The sequence below is a fragment of the Diaphorina citri genome, unplaced genomic scaffold, assembly GCF_000475195.1.
Source record: "Diaphorina citri unplaced genomic scaffold, Diaci psyllid genome assembly version 1.1 scaffold3734, whole genome shotgun sequence".
Classification (NCBI taxonomy): Eukaryota; Metazoa; Arthropoda; class Insecta; order Hemiptera; family Psyllidae; genus Diaphorina; species Diaphorina citri.
The window spans coordinates 1-16,533 of record NW_007381134.1 but is presented as its reverse complement, the minus strand read 5'-3'; the positions used below and the strand labels follow the sequence as shown (position 1 = coordinate 16,533).

Here is a 16,533-nt window from a genome sequence, read left to right as displayed (position 1 = left end):
TTGTCGTTATTCACAATTTGTTTTTTTTCTTTTTTCAATTTATTAATTAAATTAAAATCTGTTCAATTGTATTTGTTCCAGGTAGCGACCGAGGGGAGGCGGGAGCGACCAACTTCACCGCTCTGGCGAGATATATAGAAATTCAGCGACGTCTAGCGACTCTACGGCAAAATGTCCCCACCCTACTGACCAAGGCAGGAAAGTGTGCAACTCCAGGCTATTATTACTGCCAAGGTTAGTCTTTTTTTTAATACAGTAGGGTTTATAAACACGACATAGGATAATCTTCTTCTTCGCCTTTTCCCGTGTTCAGACGGGTTCGGCATTTTTCGTCAGCCTCTTAATCAGCCCTAGAGTGATCGCTCTTGGGCTGACATTTGGTTTTGGTCACCAATGTTTTACGAGGGATGCCCTTCGCAATCGGCTATTTCTTTGGCAAGGGAAATTCAGCCTGTTCTCCCCCTTGTTTAACGTCCCCCAGCCAGACTGTATTTGATCGATTAAAACAGGATTAGAATCGCAATGTTATTTTTAAGCCTTTGTTGAAACTTTTCTTTAAAATCCTTTAAAAAACAATACTTTTTTTATTAAAAATATTGAAATAAATTAATTACAAACTCAATTTCTGAAGATCATAATAAGAAAAATTATTTATTTACATGAAATCATCAGAATAAAAGAACATTTTCTAAATAGTAAATTAAAACAATTAAGAAAAATTTTACATCTCATATCTTGTGAAAGGGAAATAGACCAAAGACTCCAAAGAGGTAGTGTAGGCGAAAATTGAAATGAGTTAGTAAAAAAAAAAAGTCAAATAGTTTTGTTTTTCTTAGTTCGTATCAGTTCTTAACGTAGTACACTTTATTGTTAACATCTTCAACAGTAAGTTCTCACATCTCAAAGCTTGGTAAAACATATTCCCAGGACATTCCACAAAAGCATATCTCAGAGTGAGTAGCTTTCAGACAACAGAAAACATTCAAACATGAAAACAACACAATCCCATCTTCATTTTTTCTTTTTCGTCCAAACACAAAAAGCCCACTCCGAGGCTTAGGTGTAGGGGCGAACAGCCCTAAAGGATGGGTTAAGCTACTAGGAATCTACGAATCTCTCTCCCTCCCTCCCTCCCTCCCTCCCTCTCTGGTAAGGCTCCACTTTTTCCTCTTCCCAATTTTCAACTTATGGTCTTTCACAAAATGGTCAGGTAGCATGCAAAAATAACTTCAAATAGGTTCTCGTAATGCTATACCTACCTGTTCTATTCTATTTACAGGGTGGGAGCTTCGCTAGGACTGGCCAAATGTTTTGTTCAGCAGAACCAGTCATCTCGGGCCCGCAACATATTGAAACTATTTGCCAAGGCCATGTGGAACTTTGAAGAGGCAGATTATCTAGAATCCTGCTGGCTCCTATTGGCTGAACTTCATATTCAGGTAGGTAACCAACCAATCAGTAATCACCTAGGGGCCAGCCTAGTTAGCTTGGTTGGTAGCGCGTATGTATTGTAAGCGCTAGGCCGCGGGTTCGATTCCCGCCCGGGGTGGATTTTATCCTTATGGGATAATGTTCGTCCTCGGAACGGCTGGCTTTCTCCTATCCTGTCTTCCTTCTCTCTTCCATTTCGGGACGATAAGACCATAGCAGTTACAGTTCCCTCTGTCAAACCTCTTTAAAAAAAAATCAATTTGTTCTCAGGAATCAAGGCCAGATAGAGCTTCTGATTTGATAAAGCGAACTCTAAGTTATAATCAGAGCAGTGCTAAGAGTTATGAACTTCTGGCTACCATAGCTGAGAACCGTGAGGATTATGGTGAGTAGAGAGTCCCGGGTTCGATGTTTTTAAAACACGGGCTTTTTTTTCTTTTTTTAGAAGCACGAATCAGTCCCCTCCAGGTTCCGGCCACCCCTATTGGTGTATCTCATGTCCTGATAAATTCTCCTCACTCAAATCTTCATTCACACAATCCTTCCGCCTTTTCTTCGGTCTCCCTCGCCCTTTTCTCCCCCTCACTTCCATTCTCTCGACATGTTTCCCTATGTAGCTCTCATCTCTTCTTTCAACATGACCATACCACTGCAGTCTCCTTTCCTGGATCTTCCTTGACACTTCTGTTACCTTTATCCTATTCCTTATGACTTCATTCCTGATTCTGTCCAACCTCGTAACTCCACCTCAACATTCTCTTTTCTGTTACCTACTTTCTATATCAGGGGTTTCCAACTTCCATGTGTATGCGGGCCACATACTACATTGAGAGGTACTTCGTACTTCATGACATTCTAAAAAAAAAAAAAAAAAAAAAACCTATTCTGAGCGGAAGGGAAATTACGTTGTATCAAGGTGCGTTATATCGAGGTTCTACTGTATTAGTATTTGTAACTGGATGTTTAAAGCAGAGGATAGAATTCAATGGAGGAATGAAGAAGAGACCTTTGTCCAGCAGTGGACAGATAACGGTTGCCCATGATGATGATGATGGTTTCATTTGCAGGCCTATACGAGTGGTACACAGGGAACCCTCTGGGGGCCCTAGCTCAGTTCAACAGGGCCAAGCATGATCCAGAGTGGGGTCAACAGAGCTTGCACAATATGGTCGAGATCTGTCTCGCTAATCCAGAGATCGGGTGTTCGAATCGGGGCAATGGCGGGAATGGTTCGTTGGAAACGGCCGAGTCTCTTATAAAGGTAAGACAATTCACAATACAACTCACCGAGTTTGTATGTACACAAATTAACCTCAGGCCAGAATATTTGAAATCTCAATTTTAGCCCGAAATTCGGACCTGAAATTGAGATTTCAAATTTCGGCCCTGACTATCGAAAGAAGCGTCTCGGGTCCAAAATTTCAAAATCACACTGTTGAGTGCGAATTCCGAGCTGAATCATGAAAGTAACCAATTCCAAGCTCATAGGTGTCACCTTTCATAATGTTTTCGTTATTTTTGGTGCTTTCTCTATCAAAGAAAGAACATGGCGACTTTAAATATTGAAAAGTCCATAGCTCCGGTCCTGTTTATGATATTGACCTCAAACTTGATGAAAGCTCACCCCAGCTATCCGAAAGTGCATAAGCAGATCTTCGAAAAGGCGATGGTACATTTGAGAACTTAGAAGAAACCTCCATCCAGTTTGTGAAAATTTAGGAGACGTTGAACCCCCTTTAAATTTAGAAGATACACTTGAATTTTCTTGTGTTAGAATAGAATATGCCAATATATGTCATGTTTGCCAATATATGTCATGTTTGCCAATATATGTCATGTTTGCCAATATATGTCATGTTTGCCCATATATGTCATGTTTGCCAATATATGTCATGTTTGCCAATATATGTCATGTTTATCCTGCCCGAATAGGACTGAAAGGACCCCTTACCTCGGCAGTCTAAACAAGGTCTAATACATTTGATAGGATAATCTTCTTCTTCGCCTTTTCCCGTGTTCAGACGGGTTCGGCATTTTTCGTCAGCCTCTTAATCAGCCCTAGAGTGATCGCTCTTGGGCTGACATTTGGTTTTGGTCACCAATGTTTTACGAGGGATGCCCTTCGCAATCGGCTATTTCTTTGGCAAGGGAAATTCAGCCTGTTCTCCCCCTTGTTTAACGTCCCCCAGCCAGACTGTATTTGATCGATTAAAACAGGATTAGAATCGCAATATTATTATTTTTAAGCCTTTGTTTAAACTTTTCTTTAAAATCTTTTTAATACTTGTTTTATTAAAAATATTGAAATAAATTAATTACAAACTCAATTTCTGAAGATCATAATAAGACAAAAATTATTTATTAACATGAAATCATCAGAATAAACTAATAAAGGACATTTTCTAAGTCGTAAATTAAAACAATTAAGAATTCAAGAAAATTTTTACATCTCATATCTTGTGAGAGGGAAATAGACCAAAGAGGTAGTGTAGACGAAAATTGAAATGAGTAAAAAAAAGTCAACAAGTTTTGTTTTTCTTAGTTCGTATCAGTTCTTAACGTAGTACACTTTATTGTTAACATCTTCAACAGTGAGTTCTCACATGACGTCATCGCCTACGGGAGCATATGTCGTGACGTCAAACTTTACGATTTATCGGTATTATTTAAATCGATTTATCTGTTCTTTTTCGCATCTTTTAGGCGCAAGAATCTTGAAAGTCGGCTGAAAAGAAAATTACCATGTGAGGAACACAGGGAAAGAATGGGGGTTTGGTACCTAAAAAAATCTGTTGTGAACATCACACGACTTGCCTCATACTATTAATTTTACTCCCATGTTAGGTTTATGTTTCGTTTGAGGTAGGGTGGGGAGTATTAATGGCGAGATAATACAGTCTCATAACTTGTTGTAGGTGCTCTTGAATAAGCTCCAGACCGAAGGAAATACTTGGTTAGCTTGGATCCTGAATTATTCAAATACACGACTGTTCAATTTGGGTCGGAATAATTCATGATACACTTCTTTTTCGCATCTTTTAGGCGCAAGAATCTTGAAAGTCGGCTGAAAAGAAAATTACCATGTGAGGAACACAGGGAAAGAATGGGGGGTTTGGTACCGAAAAAAAATCTGTTGTGAACATCACACGACTTGCCTCATACTATTAATTTTACTCCGATGTTAGGGGATTATGTTTCGTTTGAGGTAGGGTGGGGAGTATTAATGGCGAGATAATACAGTCTCATAACTTGTTGTAGGTGCTCTTGAATAAGCTCCAGACCGAAGGAAACACTCGGCCAGCTTGGGTCCTGAATTATTCAAAACAATACACGACTGTTCAATTTGGGTCGGAATAATTCATGATACATAAAAAAAAACCTTAGCATGTGTTTAGACCCTAATTTACGCCATGGCTCAAAACTACCCCACGCTTCCCTATTTCTTTCATCGCTCGATCTATCAACTTCGCGTTAACTCGGGCTTTACCGGGAACTACTCGAGCTGGATCGACTATACTTCCTCCGTCTAGCCGGGGATCTTGATCTCCGCCGGGCAGGAGGTCTCGCGGCGGGCGGAGATCGCTTCCTACCCGGGGATCTGAATCTGCCGGGACCTCGGCCTCGGTAAGAAAAAGAAAAATTCCGTTGGTCCTCATTTTTCCTGCTCTATGACTTTGAAACATCACCCAAGTAAGCGCAACAGATCTATTGACCGGATTCAGATTTTTTTCTTGAAAGTGAAGCAAGAGTTTATACAGGATGTTACAAAAAGCGTATCACCCCTTGTGTCCGCTTCCACTTTTTTTTAGGAAGTCCCCAATTTCAGTTTAAAAACATGGCCGTCGATTGATTTGTTTACAATTTTTTTTTGCAACTTGCAAATTTTGCTTTTGCCTGCAATCTTCGTGCATCAAATGGGGATTTCTTTTATCTTTTATTTTCTAAATTAAATCTAAAATTAAAACGTCCTTAGTGCTTCTTTAATCTATCATATTCAAATTCCAAGTGAAATGTCTACGTTAGGTGATTACGCGGGTAACGAAAACCACAGTGGTAGTGGGGCTAGTAAAATTGTATGTCTTCACCCCAAAGGCATAGTGGATGTTTTGTCAATAGTGGTAAGTACCAGCAGACCAGCACTCATCTTTAGAACTCAGAAGGGAGTCTTTTTAGCCTCTCGAAGATCCATTGCCACCCAGAAGTTAGCCAGATAAAATCCTTTGTGTGCTGAAGATGTGTACCAAATTTCATTAATTTTGGACCAACTGTTCATGAGTTGTAGCACACAATAAAATTAATCAAATGAAATGTCATTAAAAAAAAAAAAAATGGTATCTTGATGGGTCATCGTTTTGGACACATGCTGGCAGCTATTTCAGGGTGCACCAGCCTCTAGAAAACAACTGAAGAAAATATTGACCTTTGATTAAAATGACATTTTAAATTCCAGATTGTCGGACATGATTCAGACTGTAAAAAATTAGAGAAATGTATGCAGCATGTGAATGAAACGGAGAACTGGAACTACAAATTCACAACCAAATGTCTGCCGAGCATAGACAGTGTTGCGGAGAGAGAAACGGGACCTGTCAGTATTCACGCTGACTACATTGTATTTCTAGTTGATGTGACCAATCCGACCTGTTTAGACCAGGTAAATTTATGGAAGATTTTCACATATTAACTACCTGGGAAGGGTAAGAAATAAAAGGTCATGTAATTATGTACTTTCATTGAAGGGAGGGAGAGAGAGGAAGTGTGTGAAAGAAGGGATGGGATTGGAGGGAGGGAGAGAAACAACCTAGCTGAAACTGGCTTGTTGAGCAATGTAAACACTTATTTTAACTACCAGCTAGCTAGGCTGGTTAGGAAATTGTGGTCTGCTCTATGGCCAATGTCCCCCATTCCAAGTCTAATTTTACCATTATTTCCCTTTCCAGATTAGAGAAAGCATATTCTACCTAGATTCAATATTCTTGTGCGGGCGGATAGCTCTCATCAATGTGAATCACAAGCTACCTCTTGTTCACTGGAGCATAGACAGTGAAGCGATACCCAGCTTGTGTCAAGAATTCAATCTAAATCTGATCAACGGGGACCTGAATATTGAAAAAACTGCAAATCATACGGCCAAGAGGACACTCATTCTGGTATCAACTGTGTGTGGATTAAAAACTGGTTTCCCATGTATGATAGATTTCCCTTATCATGTGTTTGATCAACCAATTTAATTGGTACAGGACCAATTTTGATCTCAAGTATTTTCTGTGGGAGAAACTCTTGATAAAATGTGTCATATGAAGAAAAGTTTACCTCAGTACGACTTAAAATAATTATAATATGAATTGATGTGACTCTTCTCTACAACTCCTATTTGTTTAATTGTAAATAACAGTTATGTCCTCATTTTGCATTTACTTCTCTGCAAGCTTTTTTTACACTATTTTCTAAGTTTTCCTCACTTCTTTTCTTTTTCATTGAACTTGGTCATGTTTCCTTTGGTTTTATTGCTTGGTTATTTGTTTCACTAACTTACCAACATTATAAGTTGCACAGCACAATCAATTCTTTACTTTTGGGTGTATACAATTTTGTATGTGAAAGATATTGTAAAAGTTGGCATTGGTGTGTCTGTCAGAATTACTTCATTCCTCTTATTTCCTATTATGTATGTTGCTTTGTTGATGACCAATGTGAATCCGCACTGGCTTCGGTGTAGGCGAACGTTCGCGACGTTTGCGCTTTGGTGATGGAGATCTGAAATAAGGAACAAGGGATTTGACACAAATGGGATAACAAGAAGAATAGGTATCAAAATATTAAGGAGAAAAAGAGCAACCTCCGTGGTCGAGTGGGTATCACACTAGGCTTGCACACCAGAGATTGTGTGTATTTCATCCCTGTGCTTGGAGTTTGCGGTGCACTCAGCCTTGTGAGGACAATTGAGTAGCAATCAGTGGCAGCATTACCAGGGTAAAAATAATATTGAAATATGGAAATTGATTGCAAAAGACATGGTATAGTGGCCAAGCGGTCAAGGCGCTCGTCTCGTTGCCTGAAGGATGTAGGAGTGCTCGGGTTCCAAACCCTCCAAAATTGATTGCAAAAGAGGAGGCACTTAGTAACCCTGCAGTATCTACAAAAGTTGTGAAAAGGCTCTGCTTTAACACAAATAAATTCACAACTTTGATTCAGGAAAAAAAGATGTCAGTTGACTAGAAAAAAGTAAACTTGATTGTTTCAAGCAAATGGCAATGGTTGTCACAAAGGTTGATCCTCACTTAAGTAATACATCTCAATAATTTAGGTTTGATAGAGGGAACTGTAACTGCTAAGGTCTTATCATCCCAAAATCAAAGAGAGAAGGAAGACAGGATAGGAAAAAGCCAGATGTTCCAAACATTATCCCTTCAGGATAAAATCTGCCCGGTCAGGAATTAAAAACATGGCCTGGTTATTGAGATATTGGAAAAATCCTACAATGCTGCAGTGAGCACCAAAGTTGTGACATAATAACACAAAGAAACTGCATTTACATTTTTATTTTTAGTAAGTTCTTCATTATTATTATTATTTTTACTTAAGATCACAACTATTTGTACGGGGAATCAATACGAGAAAGTTTTCTGTGTGTTGAAGATTTTTGGAATTTCCAAATTAGATAGACCATTTGAGAGTTATGGTGGAACAAACAGACTAACACATACTCAAGTCAAATTCCATAACCAACTTCAAATTAATCTGCTTGATGCACTAGAATAAGACTGAATAGGTTAGACTGGCCTTAGAGAAAAGACAAAAAAAAAACCCAGGGGGGAAAATATGGGTATAAAACCTTGTATACTATAATTTATTGTCCTTGAGTATGTATGTTGTATTTATAAGTAGGTTTAAATTTAAGAGATTAGTCTTTTAGGTAGGTTCTTATTACGATTTCCTCTTTTAACTCCAATGCAGTCCTTGATTCCTTATGGAGCATGGACTTTGTCCCACCAAGTCAAATGTGAGATAATAATTGGATCAGTAAGAAGTTTTTTCATGGCGCACCCGGTCGTCAGATTGATCCCAAAAACGAATATGAACATTTCCTTCTTGAACTTTATTTATTTATTTATTTATTAAAAATCCCAGATGGGATAGTTTACAATAATACAATTCAGTAAAATACAATTATTTTTGCCAAACTTCGGGAAAATCGGCCGAATCGATTTATCTTCAAACAGAAAAAAAGTAAATAACTCGAAATCAGGTTTCTAATGACGGGTATATTGTTTTAGGGTCAGTGGTTCTCAGACGGATGGAAACTATTTTACAAGTCGTAAAAAATCTTCTATGTCTTCTGAAGACAGCACTCAGGACCCTGTTATTGTGTTAATCCTCTTCAGGGAACATTTTAGTCTTCTTCCCAGCGTTTTCCTATTTACATATTTTCTCTCCTCCTAAGAACTTCCTATTTCACTAGCCCTCCTTTTTCCCTCTTTAACCCTTGGCTACTATTTCACTTAAAATAACATAACTGAATATGTTAATAATAAGTCAACGTTCTTACACTACTTAGTGCCTGTTCCCACTTGTCGTCCAGAAAAAAAAATTAAATTACAGGACATTCGGGAAGAAATGGGGTGGAACTCACGCCAAGTGGGAACGGGCTCTTAGATTTGAATACTTGAGGCCAAGGCCAAAAACTGAGAACTTAGTTTATGCCAGACTTGTTAGCTAGGAAGGTGGCACGCCTTGTAAGCGCTAGGTCGCAAGTTCAATTTCCACCCAAAAAAAGTTTTAGTGATCTTCCCCCAACAACATTTTAGGTTGGGTAGTTGTTGGTCTTACCCTTATATTTTGATGGTTGGAAAAATGTATGGGTTGGCGCGCTGTCTCACCGCTGGCCAACGATGGGGCAACCATTCGCCCAACGATGAGCCAACCCTACGATTTCCTAACTATCGATGTTGTTTGTAGTTGTTGGTCTTACCCTTATATTTTGATGGTTGGAAAAATGTATGGGTTGGCGCGCTGTCTCACCGCTGGCCAACGATGGGGCAAACATTCGCCCAACGATGAGCCTACCCTACGATTTCCTAACTATCGATGTTGTTAAGGTTGTAGCTGACCCCGGGAATCTAACCAAAGAGTCATCCATCGAGATCCTGAGACATTGGCATACTGGTCGGATGGCAAATTCCTACGACTTTCTCTTCACAGCCCGTGTCGTTCTCCTCGGACTGACCACCTCCTGTTCATCTGTCGGATGGCAAATTCCTACGACTTTCTCTTCACAGCCCGTGTCGTTCTCCTCGGACTGACCACCTCCTGTTCATCTTCCTCGGGACTTTTTGGTACGATCTCTTCCACGCTCTTTCTTTTCATCTTTCTCTTTCTTTGACTCATCTTTCTTGCTTGATCTGGGGAAGAAAAAGTTAAATTAGGAAATAGGACATTCAGCTCATTGCAAACAGCATCTTATCTCAGCATAGACTGTCCAGATGGCCACCCATTGGGTACTAAACAAGTGTACCTGGTTCTGTTCTTGTAGCAGCTTCCACCTTGTTACTCCATCGGTGACTCCACCTCTGTTGTTGATAGGGACCGGAGGGTTTGCATTCAGGACACAGTTAGCCCTGTTCAAAAACTGTGAGTGTAAAGCGCAGAGTATCTAATAGGTCCTGGTGCATTCAATGTGTTGTTGGTTGTTGCCGCTGGAAACTTAGTTGCTAGCGCTCAAAACAGAGTGGAGAGAGGAGCATTGTGTAAAGAGCAGGTAGAGTGAAGTGATGAATTCTAACCGCATAGAACTGATAGCAAGAAACTCTATGCTCTCCACTTCGTTTGAAGCCTAAAATTATTCAAATTCAATTTGTCGGCGGTAGGTACTTACGAATCTTTATCCTTCGAGGATACCGCCATTTCGCCGGGTCTGTTTTGGTGTAGCTAGGTGTCCAAAGCTCGTTAAGCCGTAGTGTCCCCTAGCAGCTAGCTGCCTTTGCTGAGGTTAGAGGTGAACAGAAACCTAACCGTATACTTTACAGGAAATGAAATATTAATATTAATGAAAATCTTGTCGGAAAAATCGGAAAATCCAAAATGCCAAATGCCAAAAAGCCAAAAACATCGAAAATCGGGTCAATATCAAAAGTTGCTAGCTTCACGTACAATGACATGCTGCGTGCGCAGTGAATAAAGCGTTTGCTCGCTTCTCCGACATCAGGGAGGTGACATTTCTACTATTTTGTATTATACCGCTAGTATTTATTGTTTAGAATTTCTCTTTTTAAGACTGTTCATCTTACTCTTGTATTTTTCTAAGTTTTTAATTTTTTTGTCCTTCCAATTTCTCAACTTGTGTGAAATTTCGAGAGATAGGTTACAAGTGCGCCAGGCCAAAAAAAAATCTATCCCAATATTCTTCAGTTTAGAAAAATTTACGTCCAAGAAAAGGACAAAACTAACCATTTATTTACACAATTATTTACTGAAAATTTCTACTCGACCGAAGTTGCTAGGTACTTCAGCACGCCTGTCTTGTAAGCGCTAGGTCGCGGGCTCGATTCCCAACCGGGGCGGACTTAATCGTAGACAGATAAGGTTCGTTCTCGGAACGGCTGGCTTTCTCCTATCCTGTTCTACTTTGATTTCGTGACAAAAAGACCTCCATTGTTTCAGTTCTACAAAACGGCTTCAAAAAGTAATAAAAAAAAGGTAATTAATTCTATTTGGATTCTCTCCTGGACAATTTTCTACGTTTCTTCTGTACGTCTCTCTAGGATTGTATGAAATTTTAAGCATTTCTATTGAGATCAGCGTGTTTCGAACTTCCTTTATCAGCGAAGAAAAAAAAAAGTGGTTGAGCCCCATTTCGAGAGATAGGTTACAAGTGCGCCAGGCCAAAAAAAAAAATCTATCTCAATATTCTTCAGTTTAGAAAAATTTACGTCCAAGAAAAGGACAAAACTAACCATTTATTTACACAATTATTTACTGAAAATTTCTACTCGACCGAAGTTGCTAGGTACTTCAGCACGCCTGTCTTGTAAGCGCTAGGTCGCGGGCTCGATTCCCAACCGGGGCGGACTTAATCGTAGACAGATAAGGTTCGTTCTCGGAACGGCTGGCTTTCTCCTATCCTGTTCTACTTTGATTTCGTGACAAAAAGAGCTCCGCTGTTTCAGTTCTACAAAACAGCTTCAAAAAGTAAAAAAAAAAGTAATTCTATTTGTATTCTCTCCTGGACAATTTCTACGTTTCTTCTGTACGTCTCTCTAGGATTGGAAAATTAACTTTTTAACTATCCTTTAGTTCCCTAGTGTTCTTCTTTTATTAGTTAAGTAAGTGGATGATTTTTGCTGTTAACTTAGCACGGGCAGCAGATGAGTCACTTGAGCTACTAGACGAGGAAGATGAAGATGATCGAGAACTACTTCCCGAGCTACTACTGGACCCACTTGAGCTGGAGCTGCTACTCGATCCACTCCGACTACTCGAGTCACTGCTTGACCCAGATGATGATGCTCGGGACTTTTTGGTACGATCTCTTCCACGCTCTTTCTTTTCATCTTTCTCTTTCTTTGACTCATCTTTCTTGCTTGATCTGGGGAAGAAAAAGTTAAATTAGGAAATAGGACATTCAGCTCATTGCAAACAGCATCTTATCTCAGCATAGACTGTCCAGATGGCCACCCATTGGGTACTAAACAAGTGTACCTGGTTCTGTTCTTGTAGCAGCTTCCACCTTGTTACTCCATCGGTGACTCCACCTCTGTTGTTGATAGGGACCGGAGGGTTTGCATTCAGGACACAGTTAGCCCTGTTCAAAAACTGTGAGTGTAAAGCGCAGAGTATCTAATAGGTCCTGGTGCATTCAATGTGTTGTTGGTTGTTGCCGCTGGAAACTTAGTTGCTAGCGCTCAAAACAGAGTGGAGAGAGGAGCATTGTGTAAAGAGCAGGTAGAGTGAAGTGATGAATTCTAACCGCATAGAACTGATAGCAAGAAACTCTATGCTCTCCACTTCGTTTGAAGCCTAAAATTATTCAAATTCAATTTGTCGGCGGTAGGTACTTACGAATCTTTATCCTTCGAGGATACCGCCATTTCGCCGGGTCTGTTTTGGTGTAGCTAGGTGTCCAAAGCTCGTTAAGCCGTAGTGTCCCCTGGCAGCTAGCTGCCTTTGCTGAGGTTAGAGGTGAACAGAACAGAAACCTAACCGTATACTTTACAGGAAATGAAATATTAATGAAAATCTTGTCGGAAAAACCAAAATGCCAAAAACTTTTAAAACTTCGAAAATCGGGTGAAAAGTTGCTAGCTTCACGTACAATGACATGCTGCGTGCGCAGTGAATGAAGCGTTTGCTCGCTTCTCCGACATCAGGGAGGTAGAATGGAGCAGTTGCAGTTGGGTAAAAATTATGAATAAAAGGTCGATTCCTACGTAAAAAGTTGCGGGTTCGATTCTCGCCCGGGGCGGATTTTATCCTGAACAAATAAGGTTCGTTCTAGGAATGGCGGGCTTTCTCCTGTCCTTCGCTTTGGGGATGATAAGACCTTAGCAGTTACAGTTCCCCCTATGAAAACTCTTGGAAAAAACAAACAAACAAACCCATATAAAATAATTTAAAAATAAGTTTTAGGATCTATTTCTTTGTAAAAATAATACAAATGAACAAAATCATATACAACAAACGAACAAACTAATGCTAATAATAGGATGAGCCAAATATAAACAAATTGAAGAGTTTTATTCAACAAGGCCTTGAGACGAGAATGATTGAATTTTTGAGTATAACAGCTTTGGTTTTGATTTCCAGTGAAAAGTATTGGGAGGATTTTACATAAACTCGTGAATCTTGATGAATAATGGAGATGTCAACATGATTCTTTCACTGATTCTCAACAATATTCCCCATTAGAAAAGCCGTTTTACCTAAAAAGGGACTCAAATAATGTTAGGCTCTTCTTTAGTAAAAGACCTACAAGATAAAATGTTTAAAAATCTATGCTCCTTCAATGATCAATGTTTTCAGAAAAAGACTAAAAAATATATCAGTATAAAAAAAAATTCATATAAAAATATATATCATAGGTACGAAGATCTACTATTTTGAAATACCTAGAGGTGTGGACAGAGTGAGTTAAATAAAAAAGAATTCATATAAAAATATATATCATAGGTACGAAGATCTACTATTTTGAAATACCTAGAGGTGTGGACAGAGTGAGTTAAATAAAAAAGAACTATTCTTTTCAATGAACTACTCAGTTAATGAGTCAGATCCTAACTCCGTATAGCAAGAGGAAGGGATTTTCATATTTTAGGATGTGACTAATTTTTAATAACTCACTCATTCATTCTTTTCACATCTCTAGTTTGAAAGCTATTTCAATAAATTAGAGAAAAACTGCTTTCCTTGATAAAAATGAAACCTAAATCAATATTAGTAATGTAAAAAAATACTTCGTTATCTGATGATCATAAAAATATATAATTAAAAATATTTAGACCTTTAATAAAAATATATTGCTGTTTCGTTTTTTTTTTTTTTTGAAATAATTCGTTTGTATAAAAAGTAATCGTCACTATTGAATGAAGGCACTGATAAACTTTAGTCAATATATTGATTCTGTCTTTCTTTAGAAAATCTAAGTTAAAAAATACTAAAACAATGTATTGTTCCACTAAAATATTAAAAATTCTAGAAAAATACGTTCTTCAAAAATGTATAAAATCGTTCTTAAAAATATGAGTTTAAAAAATAAATTCCCCCAGGTTAAAAATGATTTTTAGGATGTGACTAATTTTTAATAACTCACTCATTCATTTTTTCACATCTCTAGTTTGAAAGCTATTTCAATAAATTAGAGAAAAACTTCTTTCCTTGATAAAAATGAAATTAGTAATGTAAAAAAATACTTCGTTATCTGATGATCATAAAAATATATAATTAAAAATATTTAGACCTTTAATAAAAATATATTGCACTGTCGAATCATCTCCTGTTTGATTTGACTGATGAGCACCGGGTCTCTCTGTTCCCCCCTAGGAGTGTCGGTGGTAGCACTACCCTGATCCTTGCTCTGAGACTTCATGTTCTCCTGAACCTTGTGTAACCAGGTGCTGTTATGTCGCACTAGATCTGGAAAGAATTTTAATTTTTCTATTTCTATTTTGAGCTTGTAACATGTAAACAATTTGTTTTGAGTTGAAATACATGAAACTTTTAAACTTGAAACTTGAAGAAGACATGAGGTGTGGATATTAGGGGAAATTGAAGAAGAAGTTTGATAGAAGGAACTACAACAGAGACCTTAGCTACTAGATCTGGAAATGGGGCACGAGATGTTAGGGGAAATTAAAAAAGGAGCTCAATAAGGGGGAACTATAACAGAGATCTTATCTTCCTGAAATCGGAGAGAAGGATGATAGGATCTAGGAGAAAGCCAGCCGTTCCGAGAACGAACATTATCCCATCAGGATAAAATCCGCCCCGGGCGGGAATCGAACCCGCAACAGATCTATTGACCGGATTCAGATTTTTTTCTTGAAAGTGAAGCAAGAGTTTATACAGGATGTTACAAAAAGCGTATCACCCCTTGTGTCCGCTTCCACTTTTTTTTAGGAAGTCCCCAATTTCAGTTTAAAAACATGGCCGTCGATTGATTTGTTTACAATTTTTTTTTGCAACTTGCAAATTTTGCTTTTGCCTGCAATCTTCGTGCATCAAATGGGGATTTCTTTTATCTTTTATTTTCTAAATTAAATCTAAAATTAAAACGTCCTTAGTGCTTCTTTAATCTATCATATTCAAATTCCAAGTGAAATGTCTACGTTAGGTGATTACGCGGGTAACGAAAACCACAGTGGTAGTGGGGCTAGTAAAATTGTATGTCTTCACCCCAAAGGCATAGTGGATGTTTTGTCAATAGTGGTAAGTACCAGCAGACCAGCACTCATCTTTAGAACTCAGAAGGGAGTCTTTTTAGCCTCTCGAAGATCCATTGCCACCCAGAAGTTAGCCAGATAAAATCCTTTGTGTGCTGAAGATGTGTACCAAATTTCATTAATTTTGGACCAACTGTTCATGAGTTGTAGCACACAATAAAATTAATCAAATGAAATGTCATTAAAAAAAAAAAAAATGGTATCTTGATGGGTCATCGTTTTGGACACATGCTGGCAGCTATTTCAGGGTGCACCAGCCTCTAGAAAACAACTGAAGAAAATATTGACCTTTGATTAAAATGACATTTTAAATTCCAGATTGTCGGACATGATTCAGACTGTAAAAAATTAGAGAAATGTATGCAGCATGTGAATGAAACGGAGAACTGGAACTACAAATTCACAACCAAATGTCTGCCGAGCATAGACAGTGTTGCGGAGAGAGAAACGGGACCTGTCAGTATTCACGCTGACTACATTGTATTTCTAGTTGATGTGACCAATCCGACCTGTTTAGACCAGGTAAATTTATGGAAGATTTTCACATATTAACTACCTGGGAAGGGTAAGAAATAAAAGGTCATGTAATTATGTACTTTCATTGAAGGGAGGGAGAGAGAGGAAGTGTGTGAAAGAAGGGATGGGATTGGAGGGAGGGAGAGAAACAACCTAGCTGAAACTGGCTTGTTGAGCAATGTAAACACTTATTTTAACTACCAGCTAGCTAGGCTGGTTAGGAAATTGTGGTCTGCTCTATGGCCAATGTCCCCCATTCCAAGTCTAATTTTACCATTATTTCCCTTTCCAGATTAGAGAAAGCATATTCTACCTAGATTCAATATTCTTGTGCGGGCGGATAGCTCTCATCAATGTGAATCACAAGCTACCTCTTGTTCACTGGAGCATAGACAGTGAAGCGATACCCAGCTTGTGTCAAGAATTCAATCTAAATCTGATCAACGGGGACCTGAATATTGAAAAAACTGCAAATCATACGGCCAAGAGGACACTCATTCTGGTATCAACTGTGTGTGGATTAAAAACCGGTTTCCCATGTATGATAGATTTCCCTTATCATGTGTTTGATCAGCCAATTTAATTGGTACAGGACCAATTTTGATCTCAAGTATTTTCTGTGGGAGAAACTCTTGATAAAATGTGTCATATG

The 16,533-nt window shown here is 38.6% G+C and overlaps 4 protein-coding genes and 1 long non-coding RNA gene across 5 annotated transcripts in view; 3 read left to right on the top strand and 2 right to left on the bottom strand.

The window, feature by feature from the left end:
- The window catches only part of LOC103520522 (tetratricopeptide repeat protein 21B-like), a 2,863-nt gene extending 969 nt beyond the window's left edge, over positions 1-1,894 (top strand). Inside the window, exons 2-3 of the mRNA XM_026831600.1 lie at positions 1,280-1,439; positions 1,702-1,894. Coding sequence (XP_026687401.1) covers positions 1,280-1,439; positions 1,702-1,824 — 283 coding nt within the window. The 3' untranslated portion in view covers positions 1,825-1,894. The remainder of the gene's footprint in view (positions 1-1,279; positions 1,440-1,701) is intronic.
- Positions 1,895-5,314: 3,420 nt separating this feature from the next.
- Positions 5,315-6,869, top strand: LOC103520520. Its single transcript, XM_008485619.3, has 3 exons — positions 5,315-5,549; positions 5,882-6,085; positions 6,372-6,869. The coding sequence occupies exons 1-3, from the start codon at positions 5,442-5,444 to the stop codon at positions 6,660-6,662; spliced, it is 603 nt and encodes a 200-aa protein (XP_008483841.1). The 5' UTR covers positions 5,315-5,441; the 3' UTR covers positions 6,663-6,869.
- A 2,922-nt stretch (positions 6,870-9,791) lies between these two features.
- On the bottom strand, positions 9,792-10,560 carry LOC108253850. Its single transcript, XR_001809828.2, has 2 exons — positions 10,307-10,560; positions 9,792-9,833 (listed from the first exon to the last, which is right to left on the bottom strand). It is a non-coding gene; the product is annotated as an uncharacterized LOC108253850 (long non-coding RNA).
- Positions 10,561-11,313: 753 nt separating this feature from the next.
- LOC103520521 (putative uncharacterized protein DDB_G0271974) lies at positions 11,314-12,717 on the bottom strand. Its single transcript, XM_008485620.3, has 2 exons — positions 12,490-12,717; positions 11,314-12,016 (listed from the first exon to the last, which is right to left on the bottom strand). Exons 1-2 carry the CDS (start codon positions 12,516-12,518, stop codon positions 11,746-11,748), a joined length of 300 nt encoding a protein of 99 aa, XP_008483842.1. The 5' UTR covers positions 12,519-12,717; the 3' UTR covers positions 11,314-11,745.
- A 2,399-nt stretch (positions 12,718-15,116) lies between these two features.
- LOC103520519 lies at positions 15,117-16,533 on the top strand. Its single transcript, XM_008485618.3, has 3 exons — positions 15,117-15,351; positions 15,684-15,887; positions 16,174-16,533. The coding sequence occupies exons 1-3, from the start codon at positions 15,244-15,246 to the stop codon at positions 16,462-16,464; spliced, it is 603 nt and encodes a 200-aa protein (XP_008483840.1). The 5' UTR covers positions 15,117-15,243; the 3' UTR covers positions 16,465-16,533.

What these genes read in the sequence shown, in the direction of transcription:
- LOC103520520 (XM_008485619.3), top strand. Translation starts at nt 5,442, where the DNA reads ATGTCTACGTTAGGTGATTACGCGGGTAACGAAAACCACAGTGGTAGT. An exon ending in TGGATGTTTTGTCAATAGTG is followed by an intron (nt 5,550 to 5,881) that starts GTAAGTACCAGC and finishes TTTAAATTCCAG; the next exon opens with ATTGTCGGACATGATTCAGA. An exon ending in ATCCGACCTGTTTAGACCAG is followed by an intron (nt 6,086 to 6,371) that starts GTAAATTTATGG and finishes TTCCCTTTCCAG; the next exon opens with ATTAGAGAAAGCATATTCTA.
- LOC103520521 (XM_008485620.3), bottom strand. Translation starts at nt 12,518, where the DNA reads ATGGCGGTATCCTCGAAGGATAAAGATTC. An exon ending in TCCTCGAAGGATAAAGATTC is followed by an intron (nt 12,017 to 12,489) that starts GTAAGTACCTAC and finishes TTTCTTCCCCAG; the next exon opens with ATCAAGCAAGAAAGATGAGT.
- LOC103520519 (XM_008485618.3), top strand. Translation starts at nt 15,244, where the DNA reads ATGTCTACGTTAGGTGATTACGCGGGTAACGAAAACCACAGTGGTAGT. An exon ending in TGGATGTTTTGTCAATAGTG is followed by an intron (nt 15,352 to 15,683) that starts GTAAGTACCAGC and finishes TTTAAATTCCAG; the next exon opens with ATTGTCGGACATGATTCAGA. An exon ending in ATCCGACCTGTTTAGACCAG is followed by an intron (nt 15,888 to 16,173) that starts GTAAATTTATGG and finishes TTCCCTTTCCAG; the next exon opens with ATTAGAGAAAGCATATTCTA.